Source organism: Dreissena polymorpha, chromosome 3 (genome assembly GCF_020536995.1).
Source record: "Dreissena polymorpha isolate Duluth1 chromosome 3, UMN_Dpol_1.0, whole genome shotgun sequence".
In the NCBI taxonomy this organism is placed as follows: Eukaryota; Metazoa; Mollusca; class Bivalvia; order Myida; family Dreissenidae; genus Dreissena; species Dreissena polymorpha.
In genome coordinates, this window is record NC_068357.1 from 36,863,344 (window position 1) to 36,885,298 (window position 21,955).

Below are 21,955 nucleotides of genomic sequence, written 5' to 3' on the forward strand. Positions count from 1 at the left end.
CAATGTTGACATGCGATTTAGACCCGTATTCACTTACAGTGTTTCTCTTACTTAAGAATACACGTCATACTTTTTCATAAATACGTTCTGTCTCAAAATGATTGGTATCAAAGTCGTTTGCATTATTAAAAATAATATTAAATAATTGATGAGCCGCGCTAAAAAAAACGGGCTTAATGAATGCGCGTAGTGTCGTCCAATATTAGCCTGTCTGTGCGGTTATGAACGGCAATTTCCGCTTTTATGGAATTATTAAAGCAAATCTCTTCTTGACGAAAATCCAGTTTAGGCGGTAGTTGTAGTCCCTGATTGACATGTGCCGTCTGCACTAGGCTCGGTTTTTTCAAGAGCGCGGGTTATATGTAACTAGAGTTGGGGAATTTCAGTAAAGATTTGAATGAACAAAGCAGCGTTCTCAAACTTTTTATAACAAAACCTCGGTTAATTAATACGGTCGGAGACTGTGCTAAGCGTGTAACAAACGCTACGCATACTAACATGATTATTTAGTCAAAACAAAACGTGTTGGCATCCAGCAATACTGAGATACGAAGAATAATTCAACAAAGTTATAAAACTTTATTTAATCAATTGCACAACAATTAATCACAAACAACTGTACATGGACGGAGTATGGCTTGTAGATGAGTGGTATCCCGAGGGATGGTGTGATGAGGGAGTGAAGTAGAGAGCGACTCAGGGCAGCGGTTCAGTCTTCAATTGGAAATCAACATCTGTGTAAATTCTGCAATGAACACATAGTTGATTAAGAAACTGTGTGTAATTGAATACGGTTCGCTATAAAAGAACATTCTATCAAATACAGTTCGCTATTAGACGGACATTCTTCTTTTTAAGTTCGCTATAAGACGGACATTCTATAGAATACATTTGCTAGAAGACGGACATTCTATAGAATACATTCGCTATAAGACGGACATTCTAAAGAATACATTCGCTATAAGACGGACAATCTCTAGAATACATTCGCGATAAGACGGACATTCTATAGAATACATTTGCTAGAAGACGGACATTCTACATAATGCATTCGCTATGAGACGAACATTCTATTGAATACATTCGCTATAAGACAGACATTCTTCATAATGTATTCGCTATAAGAAGGGCATTCTATAGAATACATTCGCTATAAGACGGACGTTCTATAGCATGCATTCGCTTTAAGACAGACATTCTATAGACTACATTAGCTATAAGACGGACATTCTATAGAATACATTCGCTGTAAGACGGACATTCTATAGAATACATTCGCAATAGGTAGGACATTCTACAGCATACATTCGCTATGAGACGAACATTCTATAGAATACATTCGCTATAAGACGGACATTCTACAGAAAACATTCGCTATAAGACGTACATTCTATAGAATACATTCGCTTTAAGACGGACATTCTATAGAATTCATTCGCTATAAGACGGACATTCTATAGAATTCATTCGCTATAAGACGGACATTCTATAGAATTCATTCGCTAAAAGACGGACATTCTAAAGAATGCACTCGCTTGAAGACGGACATTCTATAGAATACATTCGCTATAAGACGGACATTCTACAGAATACATTCGCTATATGACGGACATTCTTTCAAATACATTCGCTATAAGACATTCTATAATAAAAAAGCAGTTCGCTAGATGACGGACATTCTATAAAATACATTCGCTATAAGACGGATATACTATGATAAAAAAGCAGTTCGCTATATGGCGGACATTTTATAAAATACTATCGCTTTAAACGGACATTCTGTAACAGTAAGGGTCTGCGATAAGTTTCCATTACATGAACATGGCAGTAATTCATTTAATCCGCAAATTGATATTTTACGTAATATTTTAATCTGTAATTATCTGATCTGTTTTACGTCGCAATATAATTAATACCTCATTCTATTATAGTAATACTACTTGATAGTTGATCGCAAATGTTAAGGGTATAATTAATAAATATCGCAAATATATAATGCTTGCTTCTGTTTCGACCCTTGCTTGTCAATATAATGCGGCATTGATTCGTCTAATGATAGTTGTTTTGCAAAACTGTGAATGACACAATCTGGGGAGGTAGATCTATGAAGACATGTTCACATGTAGCCTATTTCAGTTAATATTAAAAATTGACCTTCTTTTAAATATATGATATATAAACAACATATGTAGTATATTTACATTAAACTGATTTATACCAATTTTATTTTTTCAAATAAGTTCTATTTTTCAATCGCATACCGGGAAAATGGATTTTCAAAGCGATTTCACGTTGATCACGTAATCCGAATTCCTAACTTTAATACATATTAAGTCCCTATCTCCATTATGAGGATTGTGGGATACGTCCCCCTGCATACATAATCCGGTAGTTTATACATATCCCGGTAGTGCATACATATCCCTGTAGATCATACATATCCTTGTAGTTCATACATATCCCTGTAGTTCATACATTTCCCGGTAGTTCATACATATCCCTGAAGTTCATATAAATCCCGGTAGTTCATACATACCCCGGTAGTTCATACATATCCCGGAAGTTCATATAAATCCCGGTAGTTCATAAATACCCCGGTAATGCGTAGATACCCTGGTAGTTCATACATACCCCAGTAAGTCAGACTTAACCCTGTAAGAAAAAATACCCCGGTAGTTGAATACATACCCTGGTAATTGATCTGTCCGTCGCCGTCGTCATCGGCCTCCTTAATCATCTCCTCCACCTCCTCGTCGGTGAGGCGCTCGCCCATGGTGGTCACGATCTGCCTCAGGTCCGCCGCAGAAATGATGCCCGTTCCTGAAACACGGCGACAGACGTAAAGTGATGTAGGGGCAGACGTTAAGTGATGGAGGTAGAGACGTTAAGTTGTGGTGTGGGAGTCGTTAAGTGGTGGCGGTAGAGACGTTAAGTGGTGGAGGGGCAGACGTTAAGTAGTGGAGATAGAGGAGACGTTAAGTGGTGGAGGTAGAGACGTTAAGTTGTGGTGTGGGAGTCGTTAAGTAGTGGAGGTATAGACGTTAAGTGGTGGAGGTAGAGACGTTATGTTGTGGTGTGGGAATCGTTAAGTGGTGGCGGTAGAGACGTTAAGTGGTGGAAGGGAAGACGTTAAACGGTTGAGATAAAGACATTCAGTGATGGAGTGGGCAACATTCGGTGGTGGAGGGGGAGACGTTAAGGCGCAAAGAAGTGGATGTGGATACACGGCGACAGACTTTAAGTGGTGGAAGGGAAACACGGCGGCAGACTTTAAGTGGCAGATGGGGATATTTCTATCAAAAGCACCCCGTGATCCTTAGTCATATCACGAATTCCTCGATATGTGCGCGTAAGGCGATTATCGTTGTATCGAGTGCATATATGAACATTACCTCAATGATTATTATCCGTATCAGCAGATTTATAAAGTGTACTCGACATAAAAGAAGTTTATTTTACCTATTGACGCTTTTATTGCTTGACTCTTAAGCCATGTATGACCATATTTTTCATAACGCATATTTCTATCATTCTTAATGATGCGTAATATATTATTTTTCACTCATCCTATTAGTTAAATTGTATGCGTGATTGCGTCCACGTATTGTAGTATAATCAAGTTATCATAGGCTGTATGATGTCTGAAAAGTATGACACGTGACCGCCAGACAGATATACACATTAAACTGGTTCCAAACATAGCTTTATTTTATTCAGTCGACAGAAAGTCCCACGGAAATCATGAAGTCACAGGGTGGAATTAAATTGATTTTCAACAAAAGATGGTATGAAAGATAAATCCAAATCGGCATGAATTGGCTGAAAATGATTTTTAAGGGAAGTTACCTTGCGAGGTTTAAGACAAACACAACGCATCAGTTAATTCCCTTCGCGTTGAGATACTTTAAACAAGCAATGGTTCAATCGCTTCCGTTACCACATTCACAGCGAGGGAATGCTTATATAAGGAGACAGTCTATAGCGAACACTAGGTTACCTTCTTTATCAAATACCCGGAAGGCCTCCAGTAGTTGATCGTCTGGTTCCGGTACAGTCATGCGCTTGGCCATGATGTGGAGGAACGCATCGAAATCCGTCAGGTGGGGACCTGTGGAATGAAACAGTCAATATTATTTGAGCCTCGCTCTGGGAAAACCGGCCTTAATGCATGCGAAGACACTCCGCTTTTATGCAAATTTCCGTTAAAGGACGTCTCTTCTGATCGACATATCAGTCTGGGAGGAAACTTTCGTCCCTGATTAGCCTGTGCGGACTGTTCAGGCTAATCAGGGACGACACCTTCAGCCGCGTGTGTCGTGAGGAAACAGGGCTTCAGTGCATTGCGTGAAGCGTATTCCCGGATCAGCGTGTTACGCACAGTCCCCACAGAATGATCCGGGACGTCACCAACCTGTTTTGTTGTATTTACTGTTTCAAGTAATGTTCGTCTCAGTGCAAATCTTCTTTATATCTAATATGCCGCCTTGATTAGCCTTGCATATTTACTATACAAGAAAAGCAGGTTTGTTTTTAAACTGATACGAAGTTGGTTATTGGCGTGTGTACAACAATGGCGGGAATCTGGTGACACGGACATTACTCAAAGAAAGCATGGCATCAGAAAGATAAATCAATCGTTAATGAGAAGAAATGAGAAATTATACAAACATTTATTCAAATTAACGTTAAATTATTTTCCGGTTGTTGATATGTATTTGAGATTCAACTGATAACATATAATGTCGGTAAATTTACTGTCCTTTTTCCTATTTAAATATCGTTGCCTATCGTTTGAGATTGCGACGAATATACTTGTTTTATTAACTAAAGTCGGTTACTACTGTAAAGGAAATACAACTATGCCGACGCTTTCATGAAGAGCGTTAACCATTGAGCATCTAATTTGGTCACAAAGAACAATGTACAACATCAAACAACAGTCCATTAGGATTCGACAACAATACGATTTTGTATGTTACCCTTTTTGGATTTTGGTTTTGGTGCTGGAAATATACAGTTTTGTAACAATTTAAATTATCTAATTAATTTTTTTTAATTGTCAAAACATAAGTTTATAAAGCAATTACCAGAACTCATTATATGAGCCTTGAACCAATGTAAGCGGACTGTAATTCCAGTTCTAGTTATAAACGGAACTGACCTAAAGGTAAGCGGACTGCAATCCTAGTTCAAACTATAGCATGATTGACCTCAATGAAAGCGGACTGTAATTCTAGTTTTAGTTATAAACGGAACTGACCTACATGTAAGCGGACTGTAATTCCAGTTCTAGTTATAAACGGAACTGACCTTAATGTAAGCGGTCTGTAATCCTAGTTCAAACTATGAACTGGACTGACCTCAATAAAAGCGGACTGTAATTCTAGTTCTAGTTATAAACGGAACTGACCTACATGTAAGCGGACTGTTATTTTAGTTCTAGTTATAAACGGGACTGACCTCAATGTCAATGTATTTTAATAACAGTTTTATAACTGGAACTGACCTTCGTCAGCGGCGCCCTCGGGCCGCTTTATAAGCTCCTGGATCTCCTGCTCCGTGGGGTGCTGCGCCATAGCACGCATGGCGTCCCCCAGCTCCCTTGCCGTCAGGAAACCGTCACCGTCCCGATCAAACAGCTTGAACGTCTGCGACAGCTCTGTTAATACATTAGTTTAAACCTATTTATTATAGATCAAATGTATCTGCAAATCCATTTACGTGCATGGTATATTCACCGATAGCTTCAAAACTAATACATGTGCAACTAACGCTATATTGTGTCAACCAAACAAGATATATTGTGGGCAAAAATTATTGTCTCGAAGCATAGTGATTTTTAGGGGCACTCACTGATAGGTAATCAACTTATCCTCGTCAAAACCGCATGGCATATATTCCGTCAAACTTTAATTATGTGAGCCTCGTTGTGGTAAAACAGGGCTAAATGCATGTGCGTGAAGTGTCGTCCAAGATTAGCCTGTGCAGTCCGCAATGGCAAATCACGGACGACACTTTCCGCTTTTATGGTATTTTCCGTTTGAATGAAGTTTCGTCTCAACGAAAATTCAGTGCAGGCGGAAAGTGTTGTCCCAGATTAGCCTGTGATGACTGCACAGGCTACTCTGGGAAGACACTTAACGCACATGTATTTAGCCCAGAGTTCTCAGAGCGCTTCTCATCTTCCGTGGGAGAATTTGATATCAAGAAGCCAAGCGTTTTTGAGAGAACGTGGGTTCCGATCACAAGAGATAATTCGAATTCCAGTAGACTTCATTTACTGACCAGAAAATATCGGGCTCTCAAGCGGGTATTGTTTATGTAATACCGATTAACATTAATTGTATATATAAGTCTATAGGTAAATGTAATACCGGTAAATACGTATTGTTTAGTAACAAATATGTTCATGTAATACCGATAAAAATGTATTGCATAGTAACCTACAGGTAAATGTAATACCGGTAAACATATATTGCATAGTGAACGATAGTTAAATGTTATACCGTTAAACATATAACCTATAGGTAAATATTATAGCGGTAAACAACTAAACATGCATTGTGTAGTAACCTCTAGGTAAATATAATACCGGTAAACATGCATTGTGTAGTAACCTATAGGTAAATGTCATGTCGGTAAACATTAATTGTGTAGTAACCTATAGGTTAATGTTATACAAGAAATATGTATAGTATAGTAACCTAAAGATAAATGTAACACAGGTAAAATGTATTGTATAGTTATCTATAGGTAAATGTTATAAGAGGTAAATATGTACTTAAAGTAACATTACTATTCAAAATCAACGAAAATTTCGTACAATTGTTCGTAAAATAAACTTAACCAATTAAAAATCAGTGTTCCTTATGGCATTGCCGAAATTTCAACGTCAGATGTGGTCTGGTAAAATAGATGTTTGTAGATACAAAAAGCTCGTTTTTATTATTGTTTTGTTTATCTATTCATACGACACATGAACACTAAAATGGTGTTCTTGTGTCGTATGAATATATATATTTGCGGGAATAAGTTGTGGCCACAAATAAATAAAAACGAGCGTTTTGTATCTACATAAATTTATGTAATCATACCACATCTAGCGTTGAAATTTTGGCTATTGCTATAAGGAACACTGATTGTTAAGGTGTTAACTTTATTTTACGAAATACTTAACGAAATTTTCGTTGATTTTGAGCGTTATAGAGACTTTAAATAAAATTTATAAATTTATGAATGAAAAAAAGGTAAACATATTCTTGCATAGTGACATATAGGTAAAATAATACTGGTAAACATTTATTGAATATTAGAAAATAGTAAATGTTATATCTGTAAACATGTATTGTATAATATCCTATACGTAAATGTAATACAGATAAATAGGTACCTAAATTAACCGTTAACATGTATAAATTTAAACCGGTAAACTTTCATGTTTTGTAAATTACCCAAATGTAATTGTAATACCGGTTAAACGGGTAGTGTGTATTTATCCATAAGTTAACGTAACACAGGTAAACAGATGTTTTCATCGGAAGTAAGTGCAATACGAGTTCCATATTTTTTTAGTAAACCAACAAGTATTGATTTCAGTTCATGGTGGTAAAATGTAGTTTTGGTTTATACCCTTTGGCATTTATGCGACTAAAATTACCATTCTTAATATCCAAAATGTGCTTTCATCCACCTTTGCGCATTATGCAGTTTAGTTTATATTATGGTTCCTCCTGACTTTCAACAGACGACGTGTTTTTCCTTACAAAAATATGAGTCTCGAACTGGCAAAAACGGGACCTAATGCATGCACGTAAAGTGTCATCCCATTTTAGCCTGTGCAATGCGCAAAGGCAAATCAGGGACGACACTTTCCGCTTTTATGGAACTTATCGTAGAAATGAACTATTTTCTAAACGAAAATCCAGGCTAGGCGGAGAGTTTCGTCATTGATTAGCCTGTGCGGCTTACAGACAGACAGACAGACAGACAGACAGACAGACAGACAGACAGACAGACAGACAGACAGACAGACAGACAGACAGACAGACAGACAGACAGACAGACAGACAGACAGACAGACAGACAGACAGACAGACAGACAGACAGACAGTGTGTAACAAATGTGACAAGATCCAGTTATACCTTCTCTATCCTCGTCCGTGAGAGCATCCACTGCGGTCTGTAAGTGAACAGAGGAGAACTTAATTAGCTCACTGTCATATTCAAGACCAAAATAATGTGTAAGTGAACAGGGTAGAACTTAGTTAGCCCACTATCATATCAAGGACCAAATAATATGTAAGTGAACAGAGGAGAACTGAATTAGCCTACTGGCATATCCAGGACACATATAATGTGTACGTGAACAGAGTAGAACTTAATTAGCCCACTGGCATATTCAAGACCAGTGAGAAGGTGTTATTAAACAGAGGGGAACTTGACTAGTATGCCGTGAAACTTCAGACCACGAAAAAGGTTTAGTTAAAGAACACAACAATAAATAAAAGCTAAAACTGTATCTCGCAATATCCGATGAATAATTTGAGCCTCGTTCTGGGGAAACTGAGCGTAATACATGTTCGTAAAGTGTCGTTGCAGATTAGACTGTGCAGTCCGCACAGGCTAATAAGGGTCGACACTTTGCGCTTTTATGTAATTTTTCGTTCAAAGGTCTTAACCTTAAATCAAGAGTAGGTGAAAAGTGTCGTCCCTGCTTAGCTTGTGCAGACTGCAAACGCTATTCTGGGACGATACTTAACGCTCATGCATAAAGAACGGTTTCCCAGAACGGGGTTCATATGTTTGTTACACCTCATCACACAGCAATATTTAACCCTTTGCATGCTGGGAAATTTGTCGTCTGCTTAAATGTCGTCTGCTGAATTTATAAAATTCGCATTTTCTTCGATTTTTTTCAAAGAATACTATCATAATAGCAAACAGTTTGGATCCTGATGAGACGCCACGTTCTGTGGCGTCTCATCTGGATCCAAACTGTTTGCAAAGGCCTTTAAAATTCGGTTCCCGCACTGAAAGGGTTAAGATCCAAGTAGGTCGGATGTCTGTCACGATTTCAATTTCTACACAACATACATTAAATGAATCCTTTCATAGCTTGCGCTCTTATAATCCTTACATAGCATGAAATATGAATATAAAACAATGGATAAATATCGTCATACATACTTTTGCCATTTTTAGTAATCTGAGCTCAAACACACTCAAAACGAAATAAGAAACTGCAATTATTAAGTCCAACTGTATTTAGCATACTATCGCCACAAAAAAAACGAGATCTTAAATAAATATCGGTATACCCACTTTTGACATTTTTTTAATAATCTAAGCGCAAACACACTCAAAACGAAATGAGTAACTGCAATTATAAAATCCAACTGTATTGAACACACTATAGCCACACAAATAGATCAGCGGATATGATTATGATTTGAAAGTCATCCTTCAGTAACGAAAGACGGTTTCAAATGCGCCGAACACCCGTTGTTCGCTGTCTGTATTGTGCGATTTGATATTAGTCTGCTATATCAACATAAGAATGTGAGGTAATAACCATATTTGCCACTTAATATTAAAAGCGTACAGGAGTTCAATTCTTTGTACAAACAAGTGCGATGTTGAAAGACGATTTAATCTTGCCTTTGTCATGCGAGTTAATGTCCATGCAGTACATTTATTTTGATTAACGTGTACGTCTGAAAATTCGTACGCTATACACCAATCCGAACAAGTAAGCTTCTGAATAAAAACCCATTAAAATCATATTTTTTGTGAACGATATTTAATGTATATAAAAAACACAGCCGCGCAAAAACAAGCACATTAAGCATCAACTTACCTTCATGTTTGTCGCTCTAAGTTACTAAAGAATATCACCACTAGATATGTAAGGTTTTCTTTTCGTTTGGCTGTAAAATTATATTGTTCATTGCTTCTCGCAATTATAAAGGTATATCCAACAAGAAGACATTAAATGAATGGATTTGAAATTGGGTGTCATTAAATACTTCAGATATCAACATTCTATTGATTGTATTTTGTAATGTTGTATGCCGTTAAGATTATATTGTAGAATATCAAAACCGAAATCCCATCAATTGTGCTAATTTTGCGAACGAATACTATTGTCCGAAAATCATCGCGACGTAACCCTGTCAGCGCGTTACAATGGAAGGGGATTAAAACTGGGAACGGGTCCCAACATACTACTTCTATAGAAGTATAGAACACGCGGATTAAAAGTAATTTAGTGTATGCTTTCCGGTGATTTATAGAGAAATATTGGTGAATTAAATCTGAAAATTTACTGATTCTAACAGTGAAAACTATCGATAATGACGTCGTTTGTATGACGTTACAACGTCATTATATCAGCAAAAATATGAAAAAAGTTATTTGTAAGCATAATATAAAAATAAGATCCGCTGGATTCGGTGCAATATAGATTTTAACAAATATTCTATATATCATCTATTTTGAGATAAATTTTAATCAGCGTGTGTTTGTGTGTGCGTGTTTTTAATTATTATTATTAAACGCCTTTTGAGTTGATCAATTACAAATTGTTTACATTTGCACTTAAACGACAATACTAAGTCAGTGCAGTATATATTTGCAATACATTTAGCAATTTTGTTTTAAACCAATATATTTACCGTGTCAAAACTGTTAAAAAAGGATAGATATATGATAATAAATGTATGTCAACAGTCTTAACGTAAGACCTTTAATCCAACGTAAGTTTCTCACAATTGACAAGATAAACTCGGCTTTTTAAGAATCAATACATACCCGCTTACATTATTTATTCAAATTAATAGTGCATAAGTAACTAGTTTGTCTGGCAACGCGTGATAACGAATCGATGTAGTCGAAATTTGGTTTATTAATGCGAGGAGATATGAAGTCAAACCTCAATGTACACTACTTCATCTTTAACAAAATCGCATTATCAGTTCATTCATTAAAGGTGCATGTGTTTCACAATCAAAACCAAATTGCGAAATTATTACCATATAACAGATTGCCACTTATTTTGAAAATATATAAATTGAATATGTTTAGACAAACTTATTTTATTATCAAGATATCGAGATTACTTGTCTAACAATTTAATGTCTGTGAAGATTGAGACTTGTGTATGTTCATAAATATTCAAACTCTATCAAGCGATCCGTATGACATATCTATATTGTAATCATAATATAATAGCTGATACCAACTAGTATCTGAGATGAGCCCATGAATCGGACATGACTGTCGCATGGCTCAATTATAGTTTGCGACGTGAATAATCAAAATAAATTTATAACTGCAAAAGAACACCGCAGTACAGACATTTATTAGCCACTTGTATCAAGTGCCTCGTAAAAAAAATAAAAACAATGTAGGATTGAAAAAATCACGTTATACGTCAAAATCCTCACATCAGGAATACAATAATCAATATGTGAATGAACAAAACTAAATTGCATTCGAGACGTGAATGTGTAAAGTCCCAGCTTCATATAAAATTAGAAAGTTGAGCGCAAAACGGTTGTTTCCGCTTTACAGGGGACCGTTTCAATAAACATCGTAGTACACATTTACGATACGATACATTTTTCGAAGATACATAATTGCCAAAGTTCATATCATATGATTATAAATTTTCAGTACTTAATCAATTATATTGGCATCTCAAGCGCCATATATATTTGACGGGCATGGCGAGCTAGTTCGTCTACTTATTAAGATTACAAAATTCTCTCGTAAGTTAAAATTGTCGTGCGATCGTTTATGAAATGGTCCCCAGTTCTGTATCTGTTACGATAGTTTCACACTCAGCCTTCGATGTAGCAAAATCTCCCGACAGGCTGACTTCTCTTCAAAAACACATTCTTAGACTTATGAATACAAAAAAAATTAGATTTAAAAAAATCCTTCCGAGCTTGCATACATGATAAACATGGCACTTACATCAATAACAGATGGTTCTTAACGATGAATTAATAACAATATGTGTTTATTATCATGCTAGACTTGACTTAAACGTAATTTTGTACATTATAGTTCAAAGTATATTCTTTATTTTTAGACTTACGTCTATTAATCGGTTGACAAAGCACTCAAGAAGTGCTGGACAGTTAATGGTTTTCAATTTTAATAAGTTTAGATTTATTTACTGTTAATAAATCAAAATTACGACGATCATTTCATGATTTCTGGTTTTCATTGGAAAGTAGGTCGTGTTCACTCGAAGTCGATGCTATGATTGTTAAATTACTTAACACATAATTGTATTAATTTGTTTATCATTTATAAGTATGTTTATCAACTGTTTAATAAGCCGCTTATTTGTGAAAAATTAAAACATGTTTTAGGAACAACATGAGCAAGAGTATATTTTTTCCATTGAGAATCTGTTTATAGAAAGAGCACATGCGCATAGGCACAAACCTTAGCAACCAATCAGAAGGGCCGCTACTATGAGAAACCTTGTATACGATACAGATTACTACAGAGAGCTTAGTCTAGCCAGTATTTTGATGAAACATAACATATTTAAATGCAGTTTTTGCTGGTATGCCCAGGAATACACATGTAACTATCGCGTGACATATGAAACATGTGTGTTTTTTTAATATGTTCACTTAAAATATTTAGATATATAATTAAGAGGGCCAATACTACGGATACACAGCTCGTTGTTGCTGTCATCTGTGACAATTAAACAATTGGCGTTAGCATAGGCGTTCGAGTACCATAGGGATTCAAACATAACGAAAGTTAAGTGGCAGACCACAGGTGGTTAGCGAGTGGCTATGATATTAATTAGTGAAAACATCATTTTGAATGAAAACAATTCAAATTATAACGAGAAATCAACTTCTCTGAAAAAAATCACTATCAAATATATATAATATATATAACAAGGTATTCAACTCGAAATGGCCCGAACACAGGGACACAATCGATTCGCAACCACTGACTGTATGAGTCTTGTTCTGTGAAAACTGAGCATAATGCATGTGCGTAAAGTGTCGTCCCAGATTAGCCTGTTCAGTCCGCACAGGCTAATCAGGGACGACACTTTCCGCTTTTATTGTATTTTTAGTTTCAAGAAAATCCCTCCTCACCGAAAATCAAGTTTTGGCGGAAAGTGTCGTCCCTGATTAGCATGTGCGGACTGCACAGGCTAATATGGGACGACACTTTACGCACATGCAATAAGCCCAGTTTTCTCAGAACAAGGCTCATATAGTTCTAGGAACAGATAAAGGCATGACGTCATTATTCAAACCACTGCCTTTATTGCCAGATACACACAAATGCATGACGTCATGATTCACAACTACTGACTATAGTTCTATGCACACAAAAATGCATGACGTAATGTTTCACAGCCACTAACGCTAGTTCTAGGCACATAATTACTGACCATTATTCTCGGTACACACAAAGGCAACACGTTCGAAGGCACGTCAACAGGCCATAGTGCGCGTACTAGACAATGGCTAGTGCACATAAAGAAAAAGGCCCATTAAAAGACTCAGTCATAAAGAGCCGTTTCACTGACTATGCTTTGTAAAATATCTAAACAACAGTAGCATCACAAACAACACAGGTAAGGCTGTTAAAATCGCTTTAAACAATGAAGCTTACTCAATAAAATAACAGTCGCTAAACTCAAAGACCTATAGAATACATTTAATAGGCCTTTGCTAAACTGTAAACGCGCTGTACAGCGGTATGTCTTGTTGCTGGAAATAAATGTATATTGAATGAATGATTGGCATGGCACTTAACATGAATGTCTCGAAAGATGATTATCATATCGTTATATAGGAATGTCTTGTACACATCACTTGCATGTCGCTTAACACGAATGTCGTATACAAATGATTGCTTTGTCGGGCAACGTGAATGTCTAGCAAAAGTTAGCATAATGTCGCTTTACGTGAATGTCTTACAAACGAGTGCCGTGTCGCTTTGCAAGAATATCTTACAAATAAGTGCCGTGTCGCTTTACATGAATGTCTTACAAATGAGTGCCGTGTCGCTTAACATGAATGTCTTACAAATGAGTGCCGTGTCGCTTTACATGAATGTCTTTTAAATGAGTGTCATTACGCTTTACATAAATGTCTTACAAATGAGTACCATGTCGCTTTACATGAATGTCTTACAAACGAGTGTCATGTCACTTTACATGAATGTCTTACAAATGATTGTCATTTCGCTTTACATGAATGTCTTTAAAATGAGTACCATGTCGCTTTACATGAATGTCTTACAAATGAGGGTCATGTCGCTTTACATGAATGTCTTACAAATGAGGGTCATGTCGCTTTACATGAATGTCTTACAAATGAGTATCATGTCGCTTTACATGAATGTTTTACAAATGAGAACCATGTCGCTTTACATGAATGTCTTACAAATGAGGGTCATGTCGCTTTACATGAATGTCTTATAAATGAGGGTCATGTCGCTTTACATGAATGTCTTACAAATGGGTACTATGTCGCTTTACATGAATGTCTTACAAATGAGAACCATGTCGCTTTACATGAATGTCTTACAAATGAGGGTCATGTCGCTTTACATGAATGTCTTACAATTGAGTGCCGTGTCGCTTTACATGAATGTCTTACAAATGAGTACCATGTCGCTTTACATGAATGTCTTTACAAATGAGGGTCATTTCGCTTTACATGAATGTCTTACAATTGAGTGCCGTGTCGCTTTACATGAATGTCTTACAAATGAGGGTCATGTCGCTTTACATGAATGTCTTACAAACGAGTGCCGTGTCGCTTTACATGAATGTCTTAGAAATGAGTGCCGTGTCGCTTTACATGAATGTCTTACAAATGAGTATCATGTCGCTTTGCATGAATATCTTACAAATGCGTACTATGTCGCTTTGCATGAATGTCTTCTTCACCTAAGTGTCATGTCGCTTAAAATTACTTTCTTCTACAAATGATTGTCATGTCGCTTCAAATGAATGGCATGTGCAAGGAGTACACTATAGCTATAAATACAATTTTTTCTACAAATCAATTTCATTTCCCTTTACACTTACAAAAATCCCACGCGATAGCCTATCAAATTAAAATAATATATCCACACGTCTCTGGAAAGCGGTTAAGCCGTTCAAGCACATACAAAAGCACACCAATCGTGTGTGCAAGTACACATATGCCTTGCAATATTTACAGTCACACAAATTCTGACTACTAAATTGCCTCGATGTCTAACTCACCGCATCATCTTCAACTGCATTCCGGTCGTTCGGCTGCCACAAATGGGAACAAGATATGATTTGTGTCTCGTTATGGAAAAACTGGGCTAAATGCATGTGCGTAAAGGAAGTTTCCTCTAAACGAAAAACCAATGTATACGGGAATTATCGTCCTTGATTATTCTGTGTGCACTTCATACATGCATTAAGCCCTGTTTTCCCATAGCGAGGTTTAAATTAAAGAATGCGCATTATAATTCTAACATAGTACTCGATCTCACATGAGTTATTATTGATAAGTGTGTAATATACAAAAACATAAAATACTTTTGAAGTAATAGTTATTTATTCATGTATGTTTAAGGTTATTTCTTATTCTGGATAATATTAAACAAATTATAATGGTATTTATAAACTGATTGTAATGTAGACAGACAACAACAATCAAACATAATAATAATAATAATAAGAAGAAGAAGAAGAAGAAGAAGAAGAAGAAGAAGAAGAAGAAGAAGAAGAAGAAGAAGAAGAAAAAGAAGAATGACAATAATAATAATAATAATAATAATAATAATAATAATAATAATAATAATAATAATAATAACGACTAAAACAACATAAAAATAAGAAGCTCAAACTCTGAAAAATATATTTCTGATATCAAATAACAAAATAGTATCTACTGGAGCAAAACAAAATTCTGAGTATACAACGCAAAACCACAACACAACAGTTCTAGACGTAGCTAGGCAGTCTTACCCCTTCCCCCACGGTCGGGTGTTCTAGAGGAGTGGTGCTCTGTAGAATCCAGATTCATTATTTTACTTTCATACAATAAAATGGGAGTAATTTGATTTAAAACAAGTTCGGAAATTTGTCTGTGTAACTTAAACGTGTTTGCACACAGGCTTGGGAGCATTCCTTTATGTTTTGTTACTTGTCATATTAACTGGCCAGATTTTCATATTTTTTGGGAAAAAAGCTGGTCATGTATTTATTACCAAATATATTTGTGGAAATTTCTTATTTTATTATTTTTTTATTCGTGTTCATATAGTGACATATTTCATAGTTTTGAGGGAAAAATTACATGTATTTATTACCGGACATATTTTGGGATAGTTATGATAGAAAGAAAAAAAACTAAACTAGAAAAATAAGCAACGCTACGAAATCAGGGTTTGAACGTTTTGCTCCTAAATTACTTTAATGTAAGTAATTGTGTAATTCAAAAACAATTTCTGAATGTACGTTACCGACGCACAAAATTAATGTTAAAAATCTCTATCTAAATACAATTTATTGAGCGGAAACGGTATTTTTAATTTTAAAAACAGTTGCCTTGACCTCGATTCAACTGGCCCCGGATGCGATTCCAAGTAAGGTTTACATGGAAGCCGTGAGGCTGTATTTCCAGCACAATACCGCTATCAGAATTCAATTAAATGACTGTAAACCCTTTTTTCATGTGAGTAACAGTGACCTTGACCTTGATTTAAACCATTTATGCCCAGCGTCTAGAAAAAAGGCATTGGCAAACAGCGCAGACCAGATGAGACGCCGCATAACGCGGCGTCTCATCAGGGTCTTCGCTGTTTGCTTAAAGGCATTTCTGTAAGAAATATTCTAAATATTGAAATAAATATACTAGACATCCCTAATTTTGGAAATTAATTGATCCAATTTAGATTGATGGGAGAGCCCACTAGGCATAAATGGTTTAACCGAAATCAAATGGAGCGAAACCAAGGTATGCGTGTTAACCCCACCTTCACACAAAAGTTAAGCACATTATCTCCGTCAAAACTTAAATTATAAAGCAGAAACCATATTTTCATTTGCAATATCCTTAACCTTTAATCTGACTGGCACCAAATGCAAAACCAAGCTTGACATGTATGTTTCCAAACCCCACTTACACTATCAGTGGAATTGCTCAAATTAACATTTATTTTGCCGAAACGGTGGTTCAAATTATATAACAGTGAATTGCGAATTGCCGCAAATAAAATCTTAAGCTATGTCGCGATTCAATATATCCGAAATTTCATCAATATTGTTAAATTCAAACTTAAGTTATTTACCAGAGACCCCCTGTTTGGGACCAAACCCCGTCCGCCCGCCACCATAGGCCAATACAATAACAAGGGTTTGCAATTTCGCTAAAATCTCTAATAACCACAAATATTGCCTTACCCGGGTTTCAAGCCAGGATCATCGGAAGCAAATCAACCACCCTACCTCTGCAAATTTAAAGTTTGTTCAGGCGCATTTTAAATAACAGACGTTTTTTCTAAATTATCTATTACTATTTTATCGAGTCCGATCGATGACAATCTACACACGCACTGATAGTTCAAACATTGAGTATTCAGAAGTGTTATTGAACTTGTTTAAATAGACTTTATTAAAAAAACTGTTTAATGTTTTGACTTTTTTTTAATTGTCATTTTGCCAAACCGTCTACATGTCACTCTGATGAGGTAAATACGCATGTCGCGCATTATCATTTAATAAGGAGACTATTGCAGCAATCGTATTTCTTCCCCAACTTTCAGTAAGGGTTTGGCCGTTCTTATCGCCGAGTTTTAAGCACCACCACACGAAGCAGTATATAAAATATACTTATTGTACGCATATTCTTCATAAATAAGCATCCCTAAATTATATCCACATTACTCTGCAGCGAATAAACACTTACACCAAACGATTCATACATTATAAGGAATAAACAAAAGATAAGAAAACGTCACCAGACGATCAAATTCGTACGATTACGTGCTCAAAACCTACTTTCAAATCAAATATGCAAGACCCGCGCTCTGCTGAACAGGGATTTAAATATACACAGGCTTATCATGGACGACCCTTTCCAACTTAACTGGATTTTCGTTAAGTAGAAACTTTATGAAAACGAAAATACTAGTACTACGAAGCGGGCAGTGTCGTCACTGATAAGCCTTTGGGAACGACACTTTACGCACAAGCATTAAGTCCTGTTTTTCAAGAGGGATGCTTATTCACTGGTTTTACCCACAATCTTAGCAAGAACATCAACTATCGATAAGTTCGATAACACTTATATCTATTATATATATGTATATATATATATACATAGAGATATTCAAGAATCAACTGATTAAGTTTGGGGAAGTAACTGCATTTCGTCAAGCTAACAAATTGTTAAACTATTACATCCCTTGATCACACTCTAGGCTTGGAGTTAGTGAGGACAACATGTGTTCCAACATATCCACTAGATCATTTTGTATTTAATACAAATGTGGAACCATTGTAATGTGTTAGTAGATGTTATCCAAATTGTAATAAAGACAAGTCAATTTACTCATACTAGTATGAACACACGGACGGACGGCGAGTCTTATGACAGCGAAAGTAAAGGTTTGAATGTTTAAACATGATACTTATGAATGAAACAAGGAATAAATTCCCAGATAACATAGACTCTTAAATCGGCTCACACACACAATAGACTCGTATGTTATGTTACAGACACCATAGACGTTGGATCGTGAAACATTCACTGTAGACTTTGGGAACTTGTTGACTACTATATAAACAATTGGTTCTCGTAACAAATAACATAGACAATCTGATAGTGCGATAGATAACGTAGACTCGTGTATCGTGTAACAGGCAAAATACTTGAAAATAGTCAGTTGATTCATAAAACAGAAAACAATATAAACTGACGACATAGATCATTGGTCCATGCAACATAGATCATAGACGTTTGAATCAGGTAACAGTCATCATCGACTTTGTGATTTTGTAACAGTCAATGTAGTATATTGAATTATGTCACATACAAAATAAAAGTGTGTCTTAACATAGACCCTTGATACGATGAAATAGGCAACATTAAATCTTGGATCGTGCAACGAACTTTGATTCTTGGATCGCATAACAGACAACATAGACTGGAATGATGGACAACATCATTATGTATCACAGAGCACAGACTACGGAATAATGCGTGTATCAGACAACGTTCCCAGTTACACACAAATGAATCAAAGGCATAGACTCTTATAGATCACACTGGTAACATACAACATTAAAACTAAGATTGTGCAACATGCATTATGTAACAAACACATATAAAGTTGTAACAGAAAAAAACATGCTTAATTGGACGCTTCTTTTCGACATTATTAAAATAGAATCCCAACATCGAGCCGTTTAAATATTTAAAAAAAAATGCAACGCAATCTCGAGTGCGTTGATTTTGAGTCATTTATTTAAAACAAACAAGAGATATTTTGAAGTGCATTACAATTACTTTAAAACGAAGAGCTAAAAATTGTACATGTAAATCTAAGTATGGAAAGCTCACTTACCATTGTGCAAGTCTAGTGGACGCAGTCCTACATAAATGTGGCAAATTACTCTGTGATTACTTCTATAAATGCGGTCAATCAACGTTTGTATTGGTGAAAATTACAACCCTTCAATACCCGGCTCTTATCTTAAGCTAATTTTCTTTACCCACGAACGAGGTATTGAAAGTATTAAACCGTTCTAACGAGGGCTAGCTATCGATACTCGTATAATCACAGAACACTAGGCACAAATCGATTGCTGTAAGTAAAGATCGATCATATTTCCTAACTGAAGTCTCTTAACAGGACCCACGCACGACATTCTGCAATCAAATTTCTTTTCATTTCGGATCATTGTTATTTCTTGAAACATTGAGTGTAAACGAGATTCCCGTGTAAATACAGTTTATAAATACCGAAAGAAAACAAATGGCTCAGGCTTATTTGTAATAATGTCGAATTATCAACTTTTATAGAAAGAGGGATTATAATTCTTTAACTGAATTTCAATGTAAAATACTTTTATATTTTTGCTCTCCAATTTCCTAGTTCATTTGTGGGACAGAAAAACTAGACAACAATAAATGGATTGAAAAGGGCTGGTGCAGAAGCTCCAACCGACATTTATTAATTGTCTAAAGCGTAGGCAAATTAGTGCAAAGAAATTAGTAAATATATGCAACATAGTCCCATAAAGTTGGACGAACAACAAAGTCCAAGGGCTGGTGCAGAAACTCCAACCGACATTTATTAATTGTCTAAAGCGTAAGCAAATTAGTGCAAAGAAATTAGTAAATATATGCAACATAGTCCCATAAAGTTGGACGAACAACAAAGTTGTAGACAATCTCAACATGGCATATCATATTATGCAAGCAAGAAATATGGTATGGCATACAAAATGAACACAAATATTATGCTTAAGCATTGCATTACATACATGAAACGTTCAAAAACAACGAAAAATTGACGTAAAACAGCAAGGTCACAATGTAAATCAACCACAACAAAAAGCATAACGACGATGGAGGAGTGGGAGGGATGGTGGTTAAAATTGCTTTTTTTGTAAATAATGATCTGTGCAGTGCTGAATCCTGTTGAAGAGTGATGCAACTTCCGTATAATGGAATAGGTTACACTGCAGTAAGTAAATTCGATATCAAAGGATTCGCACCAGTATGCTTAACAAAAGGGGAGGTACGCTACAAATATAAATCATTTTATAAATCCTGCGTCTTATAAATTATAATTTTATATTTTTGCTCTCCAATTTCTTAGTTCATTTGTGGGACAGAAAAACTAGACAACAATAAATGGATTGAAAAGGGCTGGTGCAGAAGCTCCAACCGACATTTATTAATTGTCTAAAGCGTAAGCAAATTAGTGCAAAGAAATTAGTAAATATATGCAACATAGTCCCATAAAGTTGGACGAACAACAAATTCCACAAACCAGTCCAACCAAGGAATACTTTGATGACATCCAATCTGTTTCGAAAATACGATCTTTTAGTTTCCCATCTTCTGTATAGACCCATTTCACGTTACGTAATAGATAAGCCGTCCGCCATCTTGGTGGTATCGATAAGCACCGCCGCTAGCAGAGTTTACATCAGCACTGTCTATCATCACCACCGGAAATAGATTACCAGCGAAGCGAAAGTAAACAAACCAACCATGGAGAGCAGTCAGTATTTACATAAAATATCTAATAATAACTCGCTCCTGGATAACCAGTGCGTGTTAGGCATCTAACAGAAAGATTAATATGTTTAAAATGTGTATCTATCTTGCAATTCGTATTGATGAAGCGTTATTTGCACACATTTATGACTGCTTGGTACCGGGTTGAAATTGGAACTTCTCGAATAAAAGCTTTTCTTTCATGATTACATGGTTTGCCATCGGGTATGGAGTTGATTTCCTTTTCTCATAGGCAATATATACTATCTTAACGCTATTTCAGGTCTTGATTTGATTATTGTTCGTGGAAATCTATTAAATTAAAATAAATGTAGTGTACGGCGAATAGTTGTTTATGGCAAAAGTCGTGTACGGTGAATAATTAAAGTCATGTACGGCGAATAGTTGCAGCATATTGGCCAAAGTTGTCGTAAATCAAAATGATTTTAAGAAAATATTTTTTCAATGTACATACATATTCTTAAAGTCGGACTTTTGCCCTTTTTAATGATGTATACATCTTAATATTAAACTTTGTTTTTGCCCCCCCCCCCCCCCCGAATTAATACGCAAACACAGCACATGTGCTGAAATTAAAACAATAGCGACGCCATGTGCGTTTGCGGTTGAACAGAAAGTCAGCCGAGATCCGATAATTACACGAGTTGTATATCAAATCCTGA

At 35.9% G+C, this 21,955-nt stretch overlaps 1 protein-coding gene across 7 annotated transcripts; it reads right to left on the minus strand.

Annotated features, from left to right (window-relative positions):
• Positions 1-565: 565 nt before the first annotated feature.
• LOC127873726 (calmodulin-like) lies at positions 566-21,087 on the minus strand. Of its 7 annotated transcripts, XM_052417691.1 has the most exons (8): positions 19,609-19,795; positions 16,007-16,045; positions 15,269-15,301; positions 8,143-8,179; positions 5,507-5,659; positions 3,998-4,108; positions 2,689-2,820; positions 566-745 (listed from the first exon to the last, which is right to left on the minus strand). In XM_052417691.1, the coding sequence occupies exons 1-8, from the start codon at positions 19,609-19,611 to the stop codon at positions 717-719; spliced, it is 537 nt and encodes a 178-aa protein (XP_052273651.1). In that variant the 5' UTR covers positions 19,612-19,795; the 3' UTR covers positions 566-716. The 7 variants fall into 7 exon arrangements, with proteins under 7 accessions (XP_052273651.1, XP_052273652.1, XP_052273653.1 ...); XM_052417692.1 differs by lacking the exon at positions 15,269-15,301 and having other exon boundaries at positions 19,609-19,793; XM_052417693.1 differs by lacking the exons at positions 15,269-15,301; positions 16,007-16,045; positions 19,609-19,795 and adding an exon at positions 21,043-21,087.
• Between the last annotated feature and the right edge of the window lie 868 nt (positions 21,088-21,955).